The following is a 23173-nucleotide window of genomic DNA, read 5'->3' as shown; positions in this document are numbered from 1 at the left end:
CTTGCGTCACTCCTGTGCAATTCATCAACTTTTGATTACGTTAAAACTGGAAAGAAGTAAAGGTGTCGTAATCTTGTTTCAAGATTACAGGGTCAATAACTTGTTTAACCCTTGTGTTATCTTCGGGTCATTCTGACCCATCAGTCATTGTGACCCACCGTCGTATTGCGACAACTTTACCGCATACAAAAACAAAGTGAAGCATTTTCTTTTAACCGTTGGGCTGTCTCAGACCCCCCACATTGCGAAGGTTAAAAGAAAATTATTTTTATTTGTTTTTGTATTGGGTAAAATTGGGTAAACACAACGATGGTTCGTTATGAACCTTTGGGTCATGTGACCCGAAGGCAGCACGAGGGTTAACTGGTTTGTCCGCTCCGCTGTCTACGGACAAGTATCTGCATTTAGCCAATTAGAGTTCCTTTTTCCACCAACGTGAACCTGAAACTAGTTAGGAGCTGGTGCTAGAGACGCTTCCGAGCTGGGTTAATTTGCGAGCCTTGTTCTAATGCTGTGTTCACAGAGAACCGAATTTTCCTTTGGCGAGATTAACCTTCATGTAAAGTCAATGCACGCATTTGGTGTGCTCTTTGCATAACGCAAAGAACTGGTTCGATATTAAGCACTGGCTCCGAACCTGCATCCAAAATGCGTTGGTGGTAAAGGGTAAGGAACTGTTCAGACCAGGGTCAAAACCTGCTTTGTATAACATTCTATACACAGAGACATTGATCTCCAGACCTGTTGCTATGGATGTTGCCAGTGTTTATTCGGTAACTGTTATAGCCTCATACTGAGAGTAAGAGACACTTCAGCAGAAACTAATTATCTAAGTAGCTCCCTTCAGTGTTATGGTCTTTTCTTGCTTGGATGAAGCCAGGGGAGGGGGGATTCAGATGTGTTGATGTAATGGGCTTAAGAACCAGAGAAAGAAAATGAGCTTATTGATATAGATTTTGGATTTATAGATCTGATTAAGACGATTATACAAAACTCACATTATCTACAGTTGAATAAGAACTGAGTACATGACAGAACAGGGACATTTGAATAACTAAAAATACAAATTTAAATGGAACAGAGATCATTTCTGAGGCAAATTAAACCCCAAAATCAGACACTGTGAAAACATCCAGCTGGAGGTGTTTCTGCTGAAGGTCTATCATCAATAATGGCCCCAACTGTGAAGAGGGCTAGCCCTGGGACCCCCACCAGCCACCCCGATAACAAGGGCCTTATTCTCTTAGAACTTGAATGGTGAATTCCTCTCCAGTACCATGGTAACATGCATGTACTGCATAATGACCACAGGCTGCACAGCCTGAAACACGCACTGCGTGAACCATCCCAGTGCTGGATGAGATCTCTCAAGTCTGAACCCCACCTGTAAAATAACACTTATTACTTTGCCTAGGTAGTAGCAGTGCAGAATTATAATGCTGCCCTGTGACGCACAGATGACGTGTTGGCTTACTGAAGGAGAGAAGGTAGGTGTTTGTTGTCGTGTTTGTATTCAAGGTGGTCAGAGGAGAGGGAGGGTTGGAACAGGATGTGAGGTACACAGCTGAAGATAAGCCTGGTTCAGGAGATTCTCCACTTATAGTCTAACTTGGCCCTCAGTTCAAATGATCTCCTTACTAAAACTCTTCACTCACTTTAAATTGTGGATTACATTTTCTGATGTAACTGACAATGTAGCAAATATTCCCAAATATGACATCTTCAGTAGGCAGCCAAGATCTGCCTCATGAGAACATGTTCCATGGACCTGTTGTAAACCTGCTATTCATGTAGCCAGTCCTGGGCAGGACCTTCCTCTTCACAACACTGAGCTAGGATTAAGACATCAAAGTCACTGTATGAGAGGACAGTAGTCAACAACTTCAAACACAATACTGTTTACTTATATAACAGGCTCTGGTACTTAGCAACTTTAGACACAACACCTATTATTGCTGCATGGTATTGCTTTCTGTGGGTGTATTTGTATAATGGGTAGTTATATTTTTTCTTATATATATAACTATGCAACTATTTGAAGTTTGAAATCAAAAGACAGAAGCAAATTGCTCAAGGGCAACCTTGGCTACATTCTGGTGGATTCATGGGAATCAAAGCACTGAAGGACACAGACTATGAGGGTATCTGTTTACACTAGCGAGTTTTATTTCCTATAAATAGACAATTGGGTCATAACCACGGTTCCAGTCTGTGGTGTGTCAAGAGGCCTGTGGCAGTTGCTCCTCTGTGCCCGGGGTTGAGGTAGGGGTGTAGCTGCTGGAGGGTGGGGCAGGGGTCTCCTTCAGGTCCTCCTGAATCTCATAGTCCTTGTGGACCTGGAGGTGTCCATAGAGACCCTCCAGGATGTCGAGGATTCTGCTCTGGATTGAGTTGACCTGCTCTGGTGGACAATACTCATCCAGACTGGACCTGTGCAATCGCATACACCATACATGCCGCGCACGCACACACACACACAGGTTCATATAAGAGATAGCTAGGTAAATAAAGACACTGTTCTGCCACTGAAAATGCAAATTTGACTGAACACCAGCTGATGCTTTTATGTCACCATTTACTCCTCAAAAGATGACCATCTCGTTAAGAGCAAAGTGACTAAGTCTGACATCATGACACACACCGTGCAGAGCATAAGATCCATTCCATTTAGAGGAACTCATTTCCATCGAGTCTGTGTCCAACCAGTACAAAGGTACATTATTTGTATATTAAACGATCGCAGAATGAAACATGTTGTTTTGGTTGGAGGTCCTTCTCTCCCCCCCCTCCCCCATGTGGCCTCTCTCTCTCCCCCTCCCCTCCCCCTCCCTTTCCCCCTCCCCTATCCCCATGTGGCCTCTCTCCCTCCCTCCCTTTCCCTTTCCCCCTCCCTTTCCCCCTCCCCCATCCCCATGTGGCCTCTCTCTCTCCCACCCCTCTCTCCCTCCCTCCCTTTCCCCCTCTCCCTCCCTTTCCCCCTCCCCCTCCCTTTAACCCACCCCCATGTGGCCTCTCTCTCTCTCCCCCTCCCCTCCTCCCCCCTCCCTTTCCCTTTCCCCCTCCCCTTCCCCCTCCCCCACCCCCATGTGGCCTCTCTCTCCTCTCCCCTCCCCTCTCCCTCCCCTCCCCTCCCCTCTCCCTCCCTTTCCCCCTCCCCCTCTCTACCTGGAGATGGTGACGAGCGTTGGCTTGGGCAGGGCCTGGAGAGCGAGCTCCACGGCCAGCACCAGCCTGTGGATCTCCTCCTCAGAGCTGATGTGGTGAGGCAGCTCGGAGTAGTCGCACGTCTGCCCTGCCTGGTGCACCTGGGGAGAAATATCATCAGCACCACCACCACCTTCATCATTGTTGGCTGATGGAGGGGTAATACGGGTGGTAAAATAGAAAGAATGAAATAGCCATGGCTAAAAAGAGATAACAGGAGTAAAGGGGGAAATAAGTATGTATCTACTGTATGATTCATTCAACTAACTACATGCTGACAATCATTTTCAGCAGTCTGCTTCCCAGAATAAAGGACTGGAGAGAGGCAGGAGGGAGACTGACAAGGAGCCTGGGGAGGGGCTGGAGGGGGGGGAGGAAGGAGGGAGGCTGGGGAGGGGCTGGAGGGGGGAGGGGGAGGCAGGAAGGAAGGAGGCTGGGGAGGGGCTGGAGGGGGGAGGGGGAGGCAGGAAGGAAGGAGGCTGGGGAGGGGCTGGAGGGGGGAGGCAGGAGGGAGACTGACAAGGAGCCTGGGGAGGGGCTGGATGGGAGGAAGGAGGGAGGCTGGGGAGGGGCTGGAGGGGAGGAAGGAGGGAGGCTGGGGAGGGGCTGGAGGGGGAGGCAGGAGGGAGGCTGGGGAGGGGCTGGAGGGGGAGGCAGGAGAGAAATAGGAGGGAGGCCTACACTGAGTAAGTAAGTAAGACTTTATTTATATAGCACATTTCATACAAGAATTGTAGCTCAAGGTGCTTTACATAAAATCAATAAAAACAATAATTCAAGTGATAAAAGTAATAATTAAAATAGCAAATCTATAAAAACAATAATATAACTAATATAAGTAGTAAAACCCTTCTGAGATAAAATTACTTAAATGCTTCGGTAAAAGGGTAGGTTTTAAGCTGTGTTTTAAAAATGTCTAGCGTGTTTGCTTCCCTAATATTTATGGGTAATTTGTTCCATAGTTTTGGGGCATAATTGACAAAGGCCGAATCACCAATCTTCTTATGACTGCTTCTGGTGACCTCTAATAGGCCTGCATTTGATGATCGCAGTGTTCTAGCTGGTGTGAGGGGAAAATGGATGTATAAAAAAAGGGGAAGGATGGAGGTAGTTGAGGGTGATGGTGGAGAGAACAGGACGGTGGGAGAGAGGAGCTGACAGACACTAGGAGGGATGGAGGAATAGAAGCCGCACTGTCAACAGGAAGCCGTTTTGAGCAAGCAACGTTTGTCAACATTAGTGTTGCATCACTCGATTTTCCATCTAATTGTATTTTCTATTCTGAGAACGAAAAGACGCACAAACAGCGCTGCATGGCAGCAGAATCACAGAGGGGAGTGTGAGGTGAGAGCTGAAGGGTTACCATCTCGTAGTCGGGGGATTGCTCTCTGTTCTTCAGACTGTTGACCAGCTGAACCAGAGAGCCCATTCTGAAAAAGGAGAGACACAGTGACTGTCAGGTAGAAATGTAGTCTAACCCATTTAATTCTCCAAACACTATACGAGTGAAAGGCTACACATTTAGCCTCTTTCTTTGCGCACAGCAGGTAGGACCTTGGCACTGACTGAGGCGATGAGGAAGGTAAGGAGAGGTGGAGAGGAAGAAAAGGAACATATTTCAATGGGATAAAGGAGGAAAAGGAGGGGGGGGGAGAAGAGGAAGAAGGATGAGGCTGTTCTACCCGGGGTTGGCTGCCCAGCGTCGAAGCGTCTCCTCCCCGTCATCCTCCAGCAGGTCTGCAAACGCCTCCTCCAGATCCTCCAGCTGTCTAACACGGTGCTCCACACACTCGCTCAGAGCCTCCTGGACACACACACACACACAATCAAACACATGTACCACACCATACAAACACACACAGGAGAAAACCCCCTGTATATTTCTCACCTCATCCGTGTCATCGCTTGGTCTTGTAAAGCTGTAGAGTTCCTGAAGAATAGAGTACTCCTCCTAATGTAAACAACACATCAAACAAACTATGAAGGAGAGAATCACCAAGACCAAGTAGGCCATCATCATCATCATCATCATCATCGTCATCATGGGTTCCACCTGCTTCCCTCAGTACACTGGGGCCTTACCTGTGTATACATTTCCTTAAAAGGGTTCTTACATGAGAAAAAATCCAGGTCAATATCCAGGATGTATGGATCGGATTCACTGACAAAAGACTGAAGTCTCTTTACCACACAGCCTGTTGAGCCCTCATCATCATCATCATCAGTCCTCCCACAAGGCTGCTTAGTCAACTCTGTTCCCTCTGTGTGCCTGCTTCGGTTCCTGCAGCTCCCTGGGGCTCCACTGCCCCCTGCTGTCTCCAGCCTGTCAGTGCAGCTGTGACAGCTGCCCCCTAACTGGGAGACGCTGGAGGAGGGGTGATTCTCAGATACATCCCCAGCTCCCTGGTCCTTTAGCTTGGGTTTCTTGGCAGCAGACTTTCCTGTGGTCCTCTCCCTGCCCTGGGTCTCGCTGCCCTGGGCCTCCCTGCCCTGGGCCTCCTTGCCCTGGGCCTCCCTGCCCTGGGCCTCCTTGCCCTGGGCCTCCCTGCCCTGGGAGCCGTATGGAGCCTTCTCCCCGGCCTGGGCTGGCTCCAGGGGGTTGACCCGCACCACGCTCAGCCTCAAGGGCTTGGGGTTCTCCAGCTGGTCCTGGGGAACATACAGGCCATCACTCAGGAAGTAATCATCCTTACTTGTCACTCTGAAGACACAGAGAGAAGAAAAGGATGAGAGAGGGGAAAAAAAGCAGGAAAGAACGGAGGATTCGTCTCATGTTAATCACTTTGGATTAGCCAATCATCTAAGTCCCAATTTTGGATTAGCCAATCAACAAAGTCCTAAAGGAAGCAAACAGCCCACATACATTAAACATCTAGATGATGAATCATCTAGTTGTATTACCATTTACGATAGACTTATACATTGTTTAACACAGCGAGACGATATAGAAGAAACAGTGACAGAAGGTAGGGATTCAAACCCATGTCCACAGGTGGACTGAGGCTGACCTGATAGTGGTGGTGGATGAGTCCCGGCCCACAGACATTGTGTGTTCTCCTTCCCTGATCTGCTGGGCCCAGTAGGGATGGAGCCAGGCTACACTGGACACGTGGCCTGCATACACCATGGGCATGATCCAGTTCTCTATGCTCAGCTCACTAAAACACATCAACACACACACACAGACAGTTGAAAGTTTATTTAAAATTACCAATTCCAAATTGTTACAACAAAGGCATTATTTCTCCCCAAGTCAAATAACATGCTGTGTATTGACAGACAAGGCATGAATGATTGTGGGCTGAGTATCAAAGCTTTACACTGCAATCTCAGGCACACACACGTATAATATGATGTGGCAGACCTTGAGATTGGTGTTACCTTACTAGCACCCACCTGAGCAAAGCCTCCTTGTCAAACACCGTATCTGCTGGCATGTTTATTGGGATGAGTAGGTCTGGGTGAGAATCCAGGTGGACCATCTTGATGTTCTTCATAGGGATGTGCTTTGATCCTATGGCGCGGTAAATATGTGATACAACCTGTGGAAATCAATGTCGCGATGTCAAAGGCAACAAGACAGCTAGCTAGCAGTTTCACCTGGTTTAGATGCTACATTTACAGTAACACTGTTTGTAGCGGAGTTCCAAAAGCCTGTGCAACTGCATAAGACAGTTAGGATACAGTTGTTAGCTCTAGCTAAATGAAGATATTGAAGCTATCCGTCTCACTGAAAACTCACCTCGTGGTGATCTTCTACAATCCACACGGGCAAATCTGCATAGACTCTTTTTGCTGGTGGAACACTCATGTTGACGTTTGTTATTATAAAAAAGATCAGTTTGCAACAGTAGCATCTGTGAAAGTCAGCGAGCTAGCCTTATCCTAGCTTCCAAATATATCTTACTTGGAAGCCTGTGCCAATAACACAATTTTCAAAATAAAGGTCTCTAACAACCCACCATTTCACTTCAGAGAGGACACACTTTACGGATGTGTAACAATACATGTATGACGCACTGACTTTTTTTACCAGCTTCCAAAGATTGAAAAAATATTTTCTACAGAAAGTTTCGAAAGGTTGAAAAAATATTTCACAAAAATAGGTTTGCATCATTGATGAGTAGGCTACTTGGTGAGGGCTCTACTGTACTGTATTGTACTCTGCTCTGCTTTACTCTGCTTAACTAAAAAAATGTGGATTTGATTCTTATTAAAGGGTTTTTGATTTTTTGATTTTTTGATTAAAAATGCTTTGAAAAAAGTTTCTAAAGGTTTTAAAAATATTTTCTACAACAAGTTTCGAAAGGTTGAAAAAATATTTTTGAAAAAAGGTGTTCGAAAACTCACTGAACTGATGTTGCTCTGCAAGTAGTACCTTCAGAAGTGTTTGATGCTAAAGCCTAAAACCATAGAATGTACCCCCCCCCCCCCCCCCTTCTCGGGTTTAACTTGGTATAATCGGAATGTTGGCGAGCATACCTGTTATGGATAACACGACAGTATTTCGGTTATAACTATTTACGTGACATTAAATGAGAGTATTCATAATAATTTACCATTGAAGCTTTCATATTTCCAAAGCGATCTACATTAATTGTTCGTTTCATTAGCAGTAGTGTTTTCAAGTTATCCGTCCACCCCTAACATTCCGTTGATGGATTAGTCCATCGTTAGGCCTCTGCAGTAGGGAGTTGTTTAGCGGATACCTTCAAGTTTTATCAACTTTACATGTGGATTTTGTCTATATATGAAGTCGTTTTGAGTCCGTGAACATAAATAGTAAGTTAGATATTAGATTTATTCACCGACGCAAGAAACAATTCTGAGTGTGGTACACTTCGAAGTTGAGTGAGAAGGAAGGGATCCTCGGTGACTGGGGTTCCGATCTCGGCAGAGCCTATGATGCCGACGTTGCGGGACAGCACTATGTCCCATCCCGGCGAAAATCCTCATCAAGTCCGGGTTAAAGCCTACTATAAAGGGTTAGTACATCAGCTACTGTTATGTCGTTGTAAAAAGTTTATTTGTAGCGTTATTTTGTTGCTGGCTTGAATGTATAGATTCCCAGTTAGCTTGTTCCATTAGCTATCGTTATTGTAATCTTAATGCTAATTTGCTAGCTAGCTAGGTCTTTCGGTAAACTTGACAGCGTAGTCAAACATTGAAACTATCCAGACATTTATCTGAAGTATGCGCTAACTTGTAACCAGCTGCTAGAAATCGTTAGCTAGTAGTTTAATCTCGTAATATACCCATGCCTTTGTCATGGTTGGTTATATATAGAAATGTCTATAAAGTAGCGAATGTTTAGGCTATCTAAAGTAGCCTCTAACTAAGCTAGTTAGCTAGCAACTGTTAACTAGACTAGTTCAGTGGCTTTTCTACTGTGTAGCTAGAAACTCCTTGGGGGCAGAATGTTTTTTCTTGCTAGCTAACGCTAACTAGATAGATACTTACAGGTTTCAGAAAAAGGCAAGGAATCAAACCACTGTAACGAGCAGGTACTTGCTAACATTAGCTAAACAACAAACAAGTTAGCACACAGTAACTGTCCCAGCTCAATCTTAACCATGTTTGATGATGTATTGCATTTAGTCATTTACATTTAGTCATTGATAGAAGCTACATGGGGACTTACTGTAATTGCATCAATAATTTAATTCTGGCTAGTTCGTTTACTGATCACTAGCTTTTTAAACATGTCGCTTCTCAGATTTTTTGAATAGGTTAAAGATATGGTATGCTATCATATTTACACCATCCATCGTATTGACCGGTCAAGACCTACACATTTCTCTGTTTGCATTTATTGATCTATTAAAAGTGTGATCCTTTAAGATTAGAGCTAGTGTATCCAATATGTTGCCATAGTACCCCATCTGTGATTAAACCAAAGCCTTTAGTTCATTCAAGACTGGAAAAACGTGTACTACAAGTCACTTCTGCCAGACCTGTTGTAGTTCCCATTCCGTCATGTGACACACCCCGTAAGCTATCTAGTATTGTCCGTGACTGCTGCATAAAAAATGATAAATATTTCTGTAGTGTAGAGGAATCCCATCTACGTGCAAAAATGAGATAACACAATACATGGCTATTCAAGTCTAAACCCAATCATTGTCTTCAGACGATAGAAAGAAGTTAAAGTCAGAAATGTGTTGCAGTGGATATACATTGGTTTAATTAGATACCACCAAAGCTGTACTCAGTATTGTACATAAGACAGACAGTTCTACTGTATCCCTAGTCCATTCATTCCTATTTTCACTTACATAGTCAGCCAATCAGGGTCAGATGCACATTGTTTGGTGTCTGTCTGTGGCAGTTTCAGCCTGTCACTATCATTCGGTCCGTTGACAGATTGCACTGATAAAGAGCCAGCCGCTTGCAGCGTCACAGAACAACAGGTTTACTTGTGAAAGACTCCCAATGTCAGTACATAAGGAATGGCTATTATCTGGACGGCGTTGAGCATGCCTTCGTTTCTAATCATCGTTATTAAGAGTCTCCATGCTGGGCCTGTTGTTTTTGCATGAAGCTGGGATTACGTTGGTCTGACTAAACCGTTTGTCTTCATCCCGTTCGACCTGCGAGCGCCGCATGACTTTTCAATAGGCCAGTATCTGCTTCAGTGCTCCAATGCCTTGTTTTGTTAGAAGGAAGGGAAGCATTTCTGTCCTGCCATCATCGGTAAAAGGCCCCCCAAGCTAATCACTCACGAAACCGTGAACACCCAACCCCCCATCGTCCACTTACATCATTGTAAAAGTCATAACCAATGACATCCGGTGTCCTCGCTGCTTATGTCAACGTCAACTGCTCCCTTTATTTAAGGGAGACTGTGTAGACTCAAGTCTTTTACAAGAACAACTCTGTCAGTGACTGCAACTACCCATGACGACAAGTGGAGGACAGACGGGTTAGCTGTGTTGCTTGGAGGCGGCAGCATCCCTCTACCACATGCATTCAGGCACACACATGAATGCGTAGGGTGTGTTGTTATGGAGATGCGGGGGGGTCATCCATGCCAGACAGCTACAACAGAGTCACGTGTGCGTTTGTGTGTGAATGCGTGTGTGCGTGTTGCTTGCTGAGGCACCCTGCTCCCCTCCCTCCTTGCCTGAGTGATCACCAGTAACAATCCTTCTGCCCAGCAGAGGGGGCTGTTGCAGGGACAGAGCAGTTCTGCTGCCTGATCTCTCTCTCTCTCTCTCTCTCTCTCTCTCTCTCTCTCTCTCTCTCTCTCTCTCTGTCTCTGTCTCTGTCTCTCTCTGTCTCTTTGTATCTTTCTGTCTCTTTGTATCTTTCTGTCTCTTTGTATCTTTCTCTCTCTCTGTGTCTCTCTTTCTTTCTCAGACAGTAGAGTGGATTGAATGGAATGTTATGCCTTTCCTGTTACTCACCTGTAATGGGTTTCGGCACAATCCAGCCGTATTACTCACATAGTTAAGCATATGCTCATATCTGCATGTTGCTCACTTCCTTGAGAAGCTTGGTGCGTGCCGTCGCTAATTCTCATGTGTTGCCTGTGTGTGTGTGTGTTCCCGCCTGCTTCATTTCCTCATGTATGTATCCAAATGAAGCAGCGAGAGGCCTAGCAACAAATCAGGTCTGTGGGAGTGTGGAGTTCCCAGACTGATGGCTAACACTCCTCTCTGTCAATGATTAACACCACCAGGGCTGAAGGAGAGGGGAGGAGAGGAGAGGGGAGGGGAGGAGAGGAGAGGGGAGGGGAGGAGAGGAGAGGGGAGGGGAGGGGAGGGGAGTGAAGGAGAGGGGAGGGGAGGAGAGGAGAGGGGAGGGGAGGGGAGTGAAGGAGAGGGGAGGGGAGGGGAGGAGAGGAGAGGGGAGGGGAGGGGAGTGAAGGAGAGGGGAGGGGAGGAGAGGAGAGGGGAGGGGAGGGGAGTGAAGGAGAGGGGAGGGGAGGAGAGGAGAGGGGAGGGGAGGGGAGTGAAGGAGAGGAGAGTGAAGGAGAGGAGAGGAGAGGGGAGTGAAGGAGAGGGGAGGGGAGTGAAGGAGAGGGGAGGAGAGGGGAATGAAGGAGAGGAGAGGGGAGTGAAGGAGAGGAGAGGGGAGTGAAGGAGAGGGGAGTGAAGGAGAGGAGAGGGGAGGGGAGTGAAGGAGAGGGGAGGAGAGGGGAGTGGAGGAGAGGGGAGTGAAGGAGAGGGGAGTGAAGGAGAGGGGAGTGGAGGAGAGGGGAGTGGAGGAGAGGGGAGGGGAGTGGAGGGGAGCGGAGGAGAGGGGAGGGTGGGGGAGAGGGGAGCGAAGGAGAGGGGAGGGTGGGGGAATAGTATGAGCTTTGTCAGCCAGATTTCTGCCTGCTCAGAGCTCTTCAAACACAAACACGACGAGTTCTTGAACATCAACCACAGGCTCGGGCTTTGATACAGCTAACCTACGTGTGGGATTGTTGTGAGTTAATGCAGGATTCCGAGATACCAGGGCCTTGTGAACAGTGCGTGCAGTCTGTGCGGTCTGTGCTTGGTCTTGTTTGGCTGGGCTGATTGGGAGGAGGGGAGGTCTTGCTCTGTACTTGGCTCTGTGCTCAGAGCAGCCCGTGTCCTTGAACATATGCTCGTCTGGGTGCGGGTCACTCTTGGTGGTTCGGTTTATCGGCGCGCCGTAAAGATTTCCCGTGGATGGGATCGGGGCTTCTCTTTGATGACTGTTGTAAAGAGAGTGAGAGGACTGCCCTCAGGGGTCAACGGCTGCGCTGGTCTCTCTCCTTTCACCTCCCCCCCTCCGCCTCTCTCGCTGCCTCTTCCATCCAGCGGTTCTCTCCCGCCCTTCCTCCTCTTCCCCTCAGCCCTCCTCGGTTCCCGTCCGTCTCCCCAGGGAGGGCCAGGTGCAGGCCGCCTGTCGCCTGGGTCGCTGTAAAGCACGGCGTCCGCCTCGTAAACACGCTGTCACTGGGCAGAGGGCGCCGAGCAACCTGGGTCATCAAACCCACAGCTGGGGGTAGGGGGCGGGTAGGGGTGGGGGGTAGTGAGAGGGGGGGGGGGTAGGGTTGGGGGGGGGGGTTCTGCTGGACATGTGATCCACCAGGGGGAATGGGAGTTTAGAGAGGACAGTGATAGACTCAGAAACACACCTGCAGGCTCCTGTTACACACACGCCTGCCCGCAAGTCCCCCCCTACACACACACACACACACACACACACACACACACACACACTGGGCAGCTGGTCGTAATGATTGATGATGCCAGGATAATTGGGAAGCCTGGCTGAGGCTGTCGCTGGGAGATGTTTCAGTCTGTGAGAGATAGTGAAGTATCTATTGACTCTCCAGCTGCTGTGTTGTGGCCAAGATGGCAGAAGTTGTTTGTGACTGAAACAGTGTGTCCCTAACTGTCCACCCCGCTTCTCTCCAGGGACATCATGATCACCCACTTTGAGCCCTCCATCTCCTACGAGGGTCTGTACCTGGAGGTGAAGGATATGTGCTCTATGGACAACGACCAGCTCTTCACCATGAAGTGGATCGACGAAGAAGGTAGGCCAAAACCAAAAATCACATATATATTATAAAATATGTGTTGGGCTTTATTGGACAGAGACCGTTAGAGGTGGACAGGAAATGTAAAGGAGAGAGAGAGGGGAACACATGCTGGAATGTCTCGGGGCCAGAATCGCTCCGGGCCTTAGCCTGTACAGTATGTGCTATACCCGCTCAGCCACCTGGTTGGCCATGTTTCTTCTTTGTCTCTTCTCTGCCACCAGACATCAGCCTCTGTTATGTCTGTTCAAACATCCATGTGACCTAGGTCTGTCAGTCCTCCCCATCCACATGTTCTCTACCTAACATATGCAAAGGAATGTCTCTGAATTTGCATTCACACTATCCACAGTCAGCATCATGCAGAACGTTCAACACAAACTCTTTTGTATTGATATCCAAATGACTTAATTATTGATATTTCGATTAGATATACAGATTCCTTCACCTTTATCCAGGCACAGGTAATAAAAGGAGGCCTATTCTTGTCCTACGGTATGTACCAAGTATGTTCTTTGCCGAAGATATTAAATATTGCCTACACAATCTGGTGTTTGTTCTAGTCGAGCTAGACTAGTCTCTGAGTCCATGTGTAGTCAGTCACGGCACACCGAAGCTGTCACCGTGACGACGGTGACATCAAGTTGTTTGACTGAGGGAAAAGGTCAGGCTGCCCAAACTAATTAGCATCAGAGCCTTGTGCAGCACCAGCAGAGAACTGCAGGGTTAATCACCATGAACTCCTCTAGTTGCAACGTGCGCCACCTCCCACGCTCTCCCACACACACGGCCCTCACGTGTTGTCTGCACTTGGAACAGTCAACCAAGGCTGGAGCTGGAACAGAAGATCCTGGTAGATCCTTGAGCAATCTGGAAGGTTCTGAGGCATCTACAATACTGGATACGAGGAGACTTCAAACGTTACCGAAGGTTGCCTGTCGTGTGTTGACCTGTGACCTCTGCCCCCCAGGTGACCCCTGCACAGTGTCCTCTCAGCTGGAGTTGGAGGAGGCCTTGCGCCTGTACGAGCTCAACAAAGACTCTGAACTCATCATCCACGGTAAGCTTGAGCCCAGACTCAGACCCAACCACTAGTCCAGCTCATCACAATGTACACAAACATGGCACTCCACTCCACAGATCTGCAGACAAACCGCCCCCGCAGGTGAAAGACAGTCAGGGTTGAGGAGAACCGTTCTTTCAGACCCACCTCTTCTTCCCGTGAACACGCAGGGCAGGGCAGGGCCAGGACTGGGAGCGGGGGGAGATATTAACTGTGTGATTGACAGGGATGTGGTTTTGTGTGTTAACCCAGAGAGCAGGAGAGGGGAAGACGGACTGGAATTGTGTTTAGTTTAATCAAAGCGGGGAATGATAGGAGAGGTGAGAGGTCAAGAGCACCGTGGGTATGACAGTGGAACGGGGGGGGGCGGGGGGGGGGGGGGGTGTTAAAGTGTGCTTTGTGAGAGGGAGAGCATCCCCTCACCTCTGAGACACGCACACACACATACACACACACACCCCGTGTCACCACATTAATGCTCCCATCTTGATGTTTATCTGTGAGCACGTGTTCGGTGCTATAGCAGGAATACATTACACATTCATTGAACATAAAGGAAATCAACAAGGGGTTTTAGCATCAGAAGGCATGAGGTGTAGTTGTGAAGCTAACAGCTCGTTGTTCATGTGTTCCCTCCGCCTGCAGTTTTTCCCTGTGTACCAGAGAAGGCAGGCATGCCGTGTCCAGGAGAAGACAGTAAGTTACCGCTCTACCTGCCCTCTATGTCCACCCACCTTTTACAGTCCTCCTGAAACTGGATACGTGTAGCTGCTGGTCAGCACTGTGGGCTGCTGATGTAGCCCCACACACACACACACCTGACCACCTGTGTTCCCCTCCAGAGTCCATATACAGGCGTGGGGCCAGGCGGTGGAGGAAGCTTTACTACGCCAGCGGCCACGCCTTCCAGGCCAAGCGCTTCAACAGGGTGAGTGTGGACCTCCGCACGGTTACGCTGCATTACTTAACACCCATCATCCTTCAAACAAGCGGGACAAACCCTGGATGACATGAATACATCGATAGTTCACGTACACGAAGGTGTATCTCACTACATAGATATATATAATACACAGTGCGTGTGGATGATGCATTCCTCTCCTCCCACTGTCTCTCTCTCCTGCTGTCGTCCTCGTAGCGGGCTCACTGCGCCATCTGCACAGACCGTATCTGGGGTCTTGGTCGCCAAGGTTACAAATGCATCAACTGCAAACTGCTGGTCCACAAGAAGTGTCACAAGCTGGTGACAGTGGAATGTGGCCGACCGGTGAGATGAATGGAGCCAGCTCCAGCCTGTGTTGCCTCTTTACTGTGCTCTCTAGCTTAGTTTGTTGGGATATGCTGTGGTGTATACACAGTTGCTGTTTGGTGAAGGATTAGAGAGTCTGTTTTTACATGAAGCTGTTTTGTCGACCAGATTTGTATTGACGTGTGGTCTTTCTCTGCGTGGTTTTAGGAGCCATACATAGGACCAGGTCCTGGCCAGGCATCTGTAGAACACCATGAGCAGCCAGGTAACACTCTCTCTCTCTCTCTCTCTCTCTCTCTCTCTCTCTCTCTCTCTCTCGTTCTCTCTCGTTCTCTCTCGTTCTCTCTCGTTCTCTCTCGTTCTCTCTTACACTCACTCTCACACACAAACACACACACCTTAGACATCTGTAAGCAACCCAGCCGCAGCAGATCATCAATGAGACGGACAAAATGAATCGATTTGAATGTGACCGCTGTCTTTTAATAATTTAGTCTCTCTCTCCCCGTCACTGTGGTGTCTCTCTCTCCCCCCCCCCTCAGGCCCTCAGAAGAGAGACTCCAGAGAGAGCCTGACCTATGATGGAGAGGAGAAAGAGGTGAGTGGCTTCAGCTACGACAAATGACTCCCAGTCAGTTTATCGTGTGTGTGTTTAGGTAAGATTGACAGTATTATGACCCTGTGTGCACGTCTGTGACAGGACACCCTTGCGGTGGTCAGTATGGATTTCCTATAGTGGAGCTTATAAAGCAGCCTTTTATCAGGGCCTCTCAGAACAGGGCTCTGATTAACAGCCGGCAGCAGACACAGAGCAGTGCAGGCAGCACATGGCACACTCACAGACACACACACAGACACACACACACAATCACAGACACACACACTCACAGACATGCACAAACGATCCACGTGGGCCTCGTGGATCGTAGCGGCGGGGAGGATGACAAGAAAGATGGCTAGATAAGTCTGTGTGTTGTCCCTCCTCCCCCCCCCGTCACGTCCCCCCCCCCCCCCCCCCCCCCCGTCCAGGCAAGGAGCAGCAGGGACACGGGGAAGGCGGCCTCCAGCCTGGGGCTGGTGGACTTCGACCTGCTGCGCGTGATTGGCCGAGGCAGCTATGCCAAGGTGCTGCTGGTGCGACTGAAGAAGACGGAGCGCATCTACGCCATGAAGGTGGTGAAGAAGGAGCTAGTGAACGACGACGAGGTGAGTCAGGGCCGCCAGCGTGGAGGCCAGCTGGCTGGAGGCCGCCAGCGTGGAGGCCAGCTGGCTGGAGGCTGCCAGCGTGGAGGCCAGCTCGCTGAAGGCTGCCAGCGTGGAGGCCAGCTCGCTGAAGGCTGCCAGCGTGGAGGCCAGCTCGCTGGAGGCTGCCAGCGTGGAGGCCAGCTCGCTGGAGGCTGCCAGCGTGGAGGCCAGCTGGCTGGAGGCCGCCAGCGTGGAGGCCAGCTCGCTGAAGGCTGCCAGCGTGGAGGCCAGCTCGCTGGAGGCCGCCAGCGTGGAGGCCAGCTCGCTGGAGGCCGCCAGCGTGGAGGCCAGCTCGCTGGAGGCCGCCAGCATGGAGGCCAGCTCGCTGGAGGCCGCCAGCATGGAGGCCAGCTCGCTGGAGGCTGCCAGCGTGGAGGCCAGCTCGCTGGAGGCCGCCAGCGTGGAGGCCAGCTCGCTGGAGTGGCTTCCTCACACCCTAGCCCCAAAACAATCACACAAGATGCTTCTTGGACCGAAAGAAGAAGAAAACTAAATATATATATATATTATAGTATTTATTTAGCAGTCATGAAAACAAAAGTTTCAAGTTTGTACAGGGGGATTTGAACCTAAAGTCTTTTGATCTGAATTCAAATGCTCTACTATTGAGCTATACCCAGTTAAGATGTCAGACACAGCAGATAAGATGAGAAACAAAGGGCCTCTCAAAACGTTAGTTGTTGTCACGTATCGGCGACATCAGACTGTGGCTCCAGTCTGCCAGGACATGGTAAACACACACGTGAAAGGTCTGATGAAACATCTGGATGGATTTGAACGCACACACCAAATGACACTGTCCGTGGCAACAGGAGTCTTTAGCGCTGATTAGCTGCACTTGGCGTGATTGACAAATCGACAAAACGCTACCTAATCAATACCCCTCAATCTCTGTGTCGACGTGAGCAGATTTCACCTCCAGACTTAAACCTCTTCCCCCGTCCCAGGACTGTTACCTGGCCCCTCTCCCTGCTCCAGCAAACATGTTCTCTCTCTCTCTCTCTCTCTCTCCCCCTCCCCACAAACAGGTTTTGATAAATTCCGTATTTGTACTCTGTGACAGCATCACATATTACCGACAGTAGCGGTGTCATTTCCTCAGCTGTCTCACAGAGCGTCTGCGTGTTTCAGATACGCCACTTCCCTGCGCTGTTCTGTCGCGTTTGGATGATTGATGATCTCCCGTCCCTAGCAGTGCCTCAGTCATGTCTGTGTTGTGTTGTAGGACATAGACTGGGTCCAGACAGAGAAGCACGTGTTTGAGCAGGCCTCCAATCACCCCTTCCTGGTGGGGCTCCATTCCTGCTTCCAGACAGAGAGCAGGTGAGCCTGACCTTTGACCTCAGGGCACGTCAGTGCTCAACTTTGCTTCCTATTTACGGCTCAGGCAAACACAGTTAAAGATCAAAATGTATGCTTTTCATTATATCTAGATATTTTTTCCTCGCTATTACGCAGGCTATTCTTTGTTATTGAGTACGTCAACGGGGGAGACCTGATGTTCCATATGCAGAGACAACGGAAGCTTCCGGAGGAACATGCTAGGTAAGAGAGGTCGCACCCACAGCTGTTCTATATTAGGGGCGCTTGTTTTGTTTCTGTTGAGCTGCAGCTGCACCTTTCCCTTCTCAGGTTCTACTCGGCAGAAATCAGCCTGGCCTTGAACTACCTCCACGAGCGAGGCATCATCTACCGAGATCTGAAACTAGACAACGTGCTGCTGGAGTCTGAAGGACACATAAAACTCACAGACTACGGCATGTGCAAGGTGTGTGTGTGTGTGGTAAACTTTTCAAATGGTAACGCTGAAGTTATTTATTTGTAGCTACCTTCTTTTGCTTCAAGGTGTGTGTGTCCACTCTGTCCTGAGGGGGGCGTGTTCTTAATAATGTGTGTGTGCATTACAGGAGGGTTTGAGACCAGGAGACACAACCAGCACTTTCTGTGGAACCCCCAATTACATCGCACCTGAAATCCTCAGAGGAGAGGACTATGGTATGAGAGCAAAAAAAACAGTGACGCATACATATGAATAACAAATGAACATTTGGTGATTTTTGCGATGAAATCAGGTTGAGGCCGTTGTGTTTTCTAAGAGTATAACGAGGCTGTGTGTCCCAGGCTTCAGCGTGGACTGGTGGGCCCTGGGGGTGCTCATGTTTGAGATGATGGCTGGCCGCTCGCCCTTCGACATCGTCGGGAGCTCCGACAACCCTGACCAGAACACCGAAGACTACCTCTTCCAAGGTACACATTACCCATCCTCAATCCACTCTACACACACACACACTCACACACACACACACATACGCCGTATGCCACCCTCATGACCCTGTGTCTCCCCTCTGCAGTAATATTGGAAAAACAGATCCGAATTCCCCGGTCGCTGTCAGTCAAAGCCGCCAGCGTCCTCAAGGGCTTCTTAAACAAGGTAACAAGCGATCAGGCCGCTCCAGATCAGTCCTAACGCTGTCATCCCCCACACCAGCCTGTCCGCCGCCACATAATGAACCCCACGTCCTCCTCCTCTCCCTTCCTCTCGTCTGTCACCTCCTCCCCCAGGAGCCCAAGGAGCGTCTGGGCTGCCATCCGCAGACAGGCTTCGCTGACATCATGGGCCATCCGTTCTTCCGTAATGTTGACTGGGATCTTGTAAGTCACACCGCTCTTAGCGCTCTCTCCCTCCCTCTCTCGCTCTGTCTGTCTGTGCCGCTTGTGTCTTGAATTCGGACCAATTGTAGCTCCAAACCAAACCGGATTTGGGTCATTTTCCTGTCGTTGAGATGGTGAGTTGTGCTGGTGAAGTTTACACCTCTATCACCCTGCTGCTACGGGGGAGGGGGAGGGGGATGAATAGACTGAGAACGCAGACAAAATGTAGGTCAGTTGTAAGTGCAGAGGTCACTCAATCTGCTTCCCAACTCTCCTCAGGCAGGTGGACTGACTGACTGACGGGGTTAAAGGCCGACTGAGACAGGCACTGAGAGATGCAGGCGTTTAGTCAGCACAGATGGGTCGACATGTGGACAGAGGGACAGAAAGACACGACAGGTGGAAATAAAGGCAGATGGAGAGACAGACAGACAGACAGACAGACAGACAGACAGACAGACAGAGGAGGGGACTAGAGGGAGGAACAGACAGACAGACAGATAGACAGAGGAGGGGACTAAAGGGAGGAGCAGACAGACAGAGGAGGGGACTAGAGGGAAGAGCAGACAGACAGACAGACAGACAGACAGACAGACAGACAGACAGAGGAGGGGACTAGAGGGAGGAACAGACAGACAGACAGAGGAGGGGACTAGAGGGAAGAGCAGACAGACAGACAGACAGACAGACAGAGGAGGGGACTAGAGGGAGGAACAGACAGACAGACAGAGGAGGGGACTAGAGGGAGGAACAGACAGACAGACAGAGGAGGGGACTAGAGGGAAGAGCAGACAGACAGACAGACAGACAGAGGAGGGGACTAGAGGGAGGAACAGACAGACAGAGGAGGGGACTAGAGGGAAGAGCAGACAGACAGACAGACAGACAGACAGAGGAGGGGACTAGAGGGAGGAACAGACAGACAGACAGACAGACAGACAGAGGAGGGGACTAGAGGGAGGGCCAGACAGACAGAGGAGGGGACTAGAGGGAGGAGCAGACAGACGGAGGAGGGGACTAGAGGGAAGAGCAGACAGACAGACAGACAGACAGACAGACAGACAGACAGAGGAGGGGACTAGAGGGAGGGCCAGACAGGCCTGGCGAGGGAAGCGACCGGCCCAGGGAGCTGCCAGCAGCAGCGTGACCTCTCTTCCTCTGTTTGGTCTGGGCTGCTGGGACTCAGTCGTCACACTGTCTGGAGGGATCAGGTTACGCTTTCCCCTCCAGCCTCCCCTGGCCTGGCCCCGCTTGGCCTGCAGCACCCCTGTCTGCCTGCAGGGGGGCACCATTGCTCACCTGCAACCATCTGTTCCTGGGAGTGGAAAGAAAGAGATTAATGCTGTAGCTTTCCTGACACTACTAAAACTATTGGTTTTAATGTATATGTACCTATGGAAAGGGTCGTGAGAGCACTTGACTGCAGATCAAGAGATTTCAGGTTCAAATTTCCTCTTGTGTCATATTTATAAGGCCTTATTACACATATTTAGCGGTTGCTGTGCTCTCTGTACAACAACGACATTAAACTACATGGAAAGAAACTAAATAGCTTCAAGGAGTAGACTGTCGATGATGATGATGATGATTGATGATATGAATGTTGTTGGTTGCTGTTTCAGATGGAGCAGAAACAGGTGGTGCCCCCGTTCAAGCCCAACATATCTGGGGAGTTTGGATTGGACAACTTTGACGCCCAGTTCACCAACGAGCCCATCCAGCTTACACCTGATGACGAGTGAGTTAAACACCACAGTGTTTCCAGGTTCAATTGAGATTTCATGATACGACCTAGTCATATTCCTTTGATAAGATGATAAAAATAAATACAAAATCCCAAATAGGGAGTCACATTTAGTCACAGGGAGAATGTCCCTGTACTTACTGTAAGTCGCTCTGATAAGAGCGTCTGCTAAATGACTAAATGTAAATAGCCTTCCTAAACGTTTTTTTTTTTTTTTTTTACACACTACTCTTCTGTTCCCATGCACCAGTGATGCGGTTAAGAAGATCGACCAGTCGGAGTTTGAAGGGTTTGAGTACATCAACCCCCTCCTGATGTCTGCTGAGGAGTGCGTGTGAAGCAGCGTAGGCTGTCTCCAGCAGCTCCTCAGTCACACATCTCTGCATGGTTACGCCACATGGTTACGCCACATGGTTACGCCACAGCGGCGGCATCATCATCATCATCCTTTTGTCGGAAAGCCAACTGGCCCTCAAGCGATGCTAATTTGCCAAACCAATCTCACTCTCTGCCATTTATAACCACTAGACCTTAAAGCGTACCTTTTCTCTCTGATTTTTTTTGTTTTTTTTTTGTTTTTGTACAAATCTGCACTGGTATCCGTTTTTGGTCTTTGGCCAGTTATCTCAGTAGCTCAGAGGCTAAAGGGTTGGTAAAGTTACTGGACACGACTGGAGGGGGGGAAGAGGGAAAGAGAGACTACTGAACCCTTCCTCTCTTCTCCAAGGGTGATGTTTTGATGCTTATTTTATCTGTACATATTCAAGCACCATTGAGGTTATACGTTAGAAAAGGCCTTTTAGCTCCAAGCGCGAGATGACTAGAGACTTCATCAAAACCAGTTTTCGTGATGTTGTCTTCATGGGTTAGCTTCACACCTCATTCGTACAGGAGGGGACAAAAACACTAGCCTTTTTTTAAGAAAGAACAAACAAACAAAAAAAACACATATATATTTTTTCGCTTTTTTATTTAATGAATGACACACAGCAGTCTCTCTATACAATGTCTGAAGTGTTAAATTCAAGCCTGTTTTCCTCTCAGAAACAGGTTTGTTCCCTGTCGAGGAAATGCACAGTTGTAAACAAAGAGGGTTTCCGGAGAAATCCAGCAGCCAACACTAATATACATAGACAAATGACAAACTGTGAAAGAAATAGTTAACTGTTCAGTGGGGTGGGGGACGGAAGTTGACCTAGGGCTGGTGCACTAACTACGTGTATCCATCCAGACTAAAAACCCTCCTTGCAATCTATGTTCACACACGACAGGACCAGATAAATAATTTCCTGAAATAAATAAAAATATGACGTCTTGGTGGTACGCTTAGAAGGTACAGTATACACAATAGGAAGATGAGCTGTCCTAAGATTAGTCATAGAATATATATATTTACAGATTTGTTTGTTCATTTTTTTATGATACAATGCCTTTCTGAAACTGTTTGTTATATTCCTTCTTTTCCAGTGCGTTTTATTATTTTTCTACTGTTTCTCCATTCCATATATGTCCAGTTTGAATCCAAATGCTGGGGGTGATTGTTGAAATGAGTGCTTCAAATCCCAGACCAGATGTATGTAATATGACCTGTTTGATGGGGGATTGCCAGGGCTATGTGCTTGGACCCTTTGATCGCTCTGAGGTGGACAGTGAAAACCTTAAACTGGATCTGTTTTAAAGAGAATGGATACTCGTTGATTTGAACACTACTTTTACTCATGTCTTCACAATTGAGTCCCTGATCATGTTCTTAATGAAACAACTAAATCTATATATTAGCACTCACCTGCTTAAAAGACATTGACTCTGTTGTTAGATCAAAAATGTTAACAAGACAACCTTTTCCAGTCAATGTTTTAGAGAAAGTTTATAATAAAATGTTTATAGGGGCAACGTGGTGATTGGAGGAACGAGCACACTTGAGAATTTGTATAATGTTACACAAAAAAGTCTTGTTTAGGTTTTGTTACAGTTTTCTTAGATATAATTTACTGTCAACTCTAATTATCACTACATTGATTCCTCCTAATTGTTATTGGGTGAGTCCTCTGGAAACAATTGGAACAGCTGGTAATGATGCAAGGTATCTGGGAGGATTAAAATCTCCAAGAGAAACCTGCTGATTCTTATTAACAGTATGTTAAAAACACACAAAGATAACGTGAAATAAAACTGTTTATTTCCATTGTTTTGTATGTTCTTTTATTTCTTTTCGCGTCTGTGTAAGAGGCGAAGATACATTTTTCTGAAGGGTGGAAGGCTATGATCCGTAGGCCCCTGATCCCAGCTGTGATGTGCAGCCATCAGGTCAGTTTTGTAGTCAAAACAAGGGACACCTTGATAGAACTGTCATAATAGGGAAACTATCCATATACACAGTTGTAATCACGCAAATCCTTCAGTACCCTCATGCGTAAGTCAAGACTATAAACGATATAAATCCAAAACCTTAACCACTGATCCTTTGAGGTGTTTAACATCTAGAAATATAAAATGGCAGACTGATGTGAGGAT

The 23173-nt window shown here is 48.3% G+C and overlaps 2 protein-coding genes across 3 annotated transcripts; one reads left to right on the top strand and one right to left on the bottom strand.

The window, feature by feature from the left end:
- Window positions 1–513: 513 nt before the first annotated feature.
- c16h5orf22 (chromosome 16 C5orf22 homolog) lies at window positions 514–7201 on the bottom strand. Of its 2 annotated transcripts, XM_062481920.1 has the most exons (10): window positions 6947–7201; window positions 6601–6746; window positions 6213–6362; window positions 5686–5905; window positions 5287–5655; window positions 5093–5155; window positions 4887–5008; window positions 4568–4634; window positions 3166–3305; window positions 514–2430 (listed from the first exon to the last, which is right to left on the bottom strand). In XM_062481920.1, the coding sequence occupies exons 1-10, from the start codon at window positions 7013–7015 to the stop codon at window positions 2220–2222; spliced, it is 1557 nt and encodes a 518-aa protein (XP_062337904.1). In that variant the 5' UTR covers window positions 7016–7201; the 3' UTR covers window positions 514–2219. The 2 variants fall into 2 exon arrangements, with proteins under 2 accessions (XP_062337904.1, XP_062337903.1); XM_062481919.1 differs by having other exon boundaries at window positions 515–2430; window positions 5287–5905; window positions 6947–7199.
- Window positions 7202–7797: 596 nt separating this feature from the next.
- prkci (protein kinase C, iota) lies at window positions 7798–22849 on the top strand. Its single transcript, XM_062481049.1, has 18 exons — window positions 7798–8189; window positions 12582–12703; window positions 13677–13766; window positions 14415–14465; window positions 14612–14697; window positions 14908–15036; window positions 15226–15283; window positions 15561–15616; window positions 16048–16224; window positions 17489–17586; window positions 17722–17808; window positions 17896–18031; window positions 18171–18258; window positions 18385–18510; window positions 18615–18694; window positions 18826–18915; window positions 20538–20653; window positions 20910–22849. Exons 1-18 carry the CDS (start codon window positions 8107–8109, stop codon window positions 20995–20997), a joined length of 1761 nt encoding a protein of 586 aa, XP_062337033.1. The 5' UTR covers window positions 7798–8106; the 3' UTR covers window positions 20998–22849.
- Window positions 22850–23173: the final 324 nt, after the last annotated feature.

The sequence above is a fragment of the Osmerus eperlanus genome, chromosome 16 (assembly GCF_963692335.1).
Source record: "Osmerus eperlanus chromosome 16, fOsmEpe2.1, whole genome shotgun sequence".
In the NCBI taxonomy this organism is placed as follows: domain Eukaryota; kingdom Metazoa; phylum Chordata; class Actinopteri; order Osmeriformes; family Osmeridae; genus Osmerus; species Osmerus eperlanus.
The sequence above is the reverse complement of the archived record's forward strand: the minus strand, read 5'-3'. Positions and strand labels throughout refer to the sequence as shown.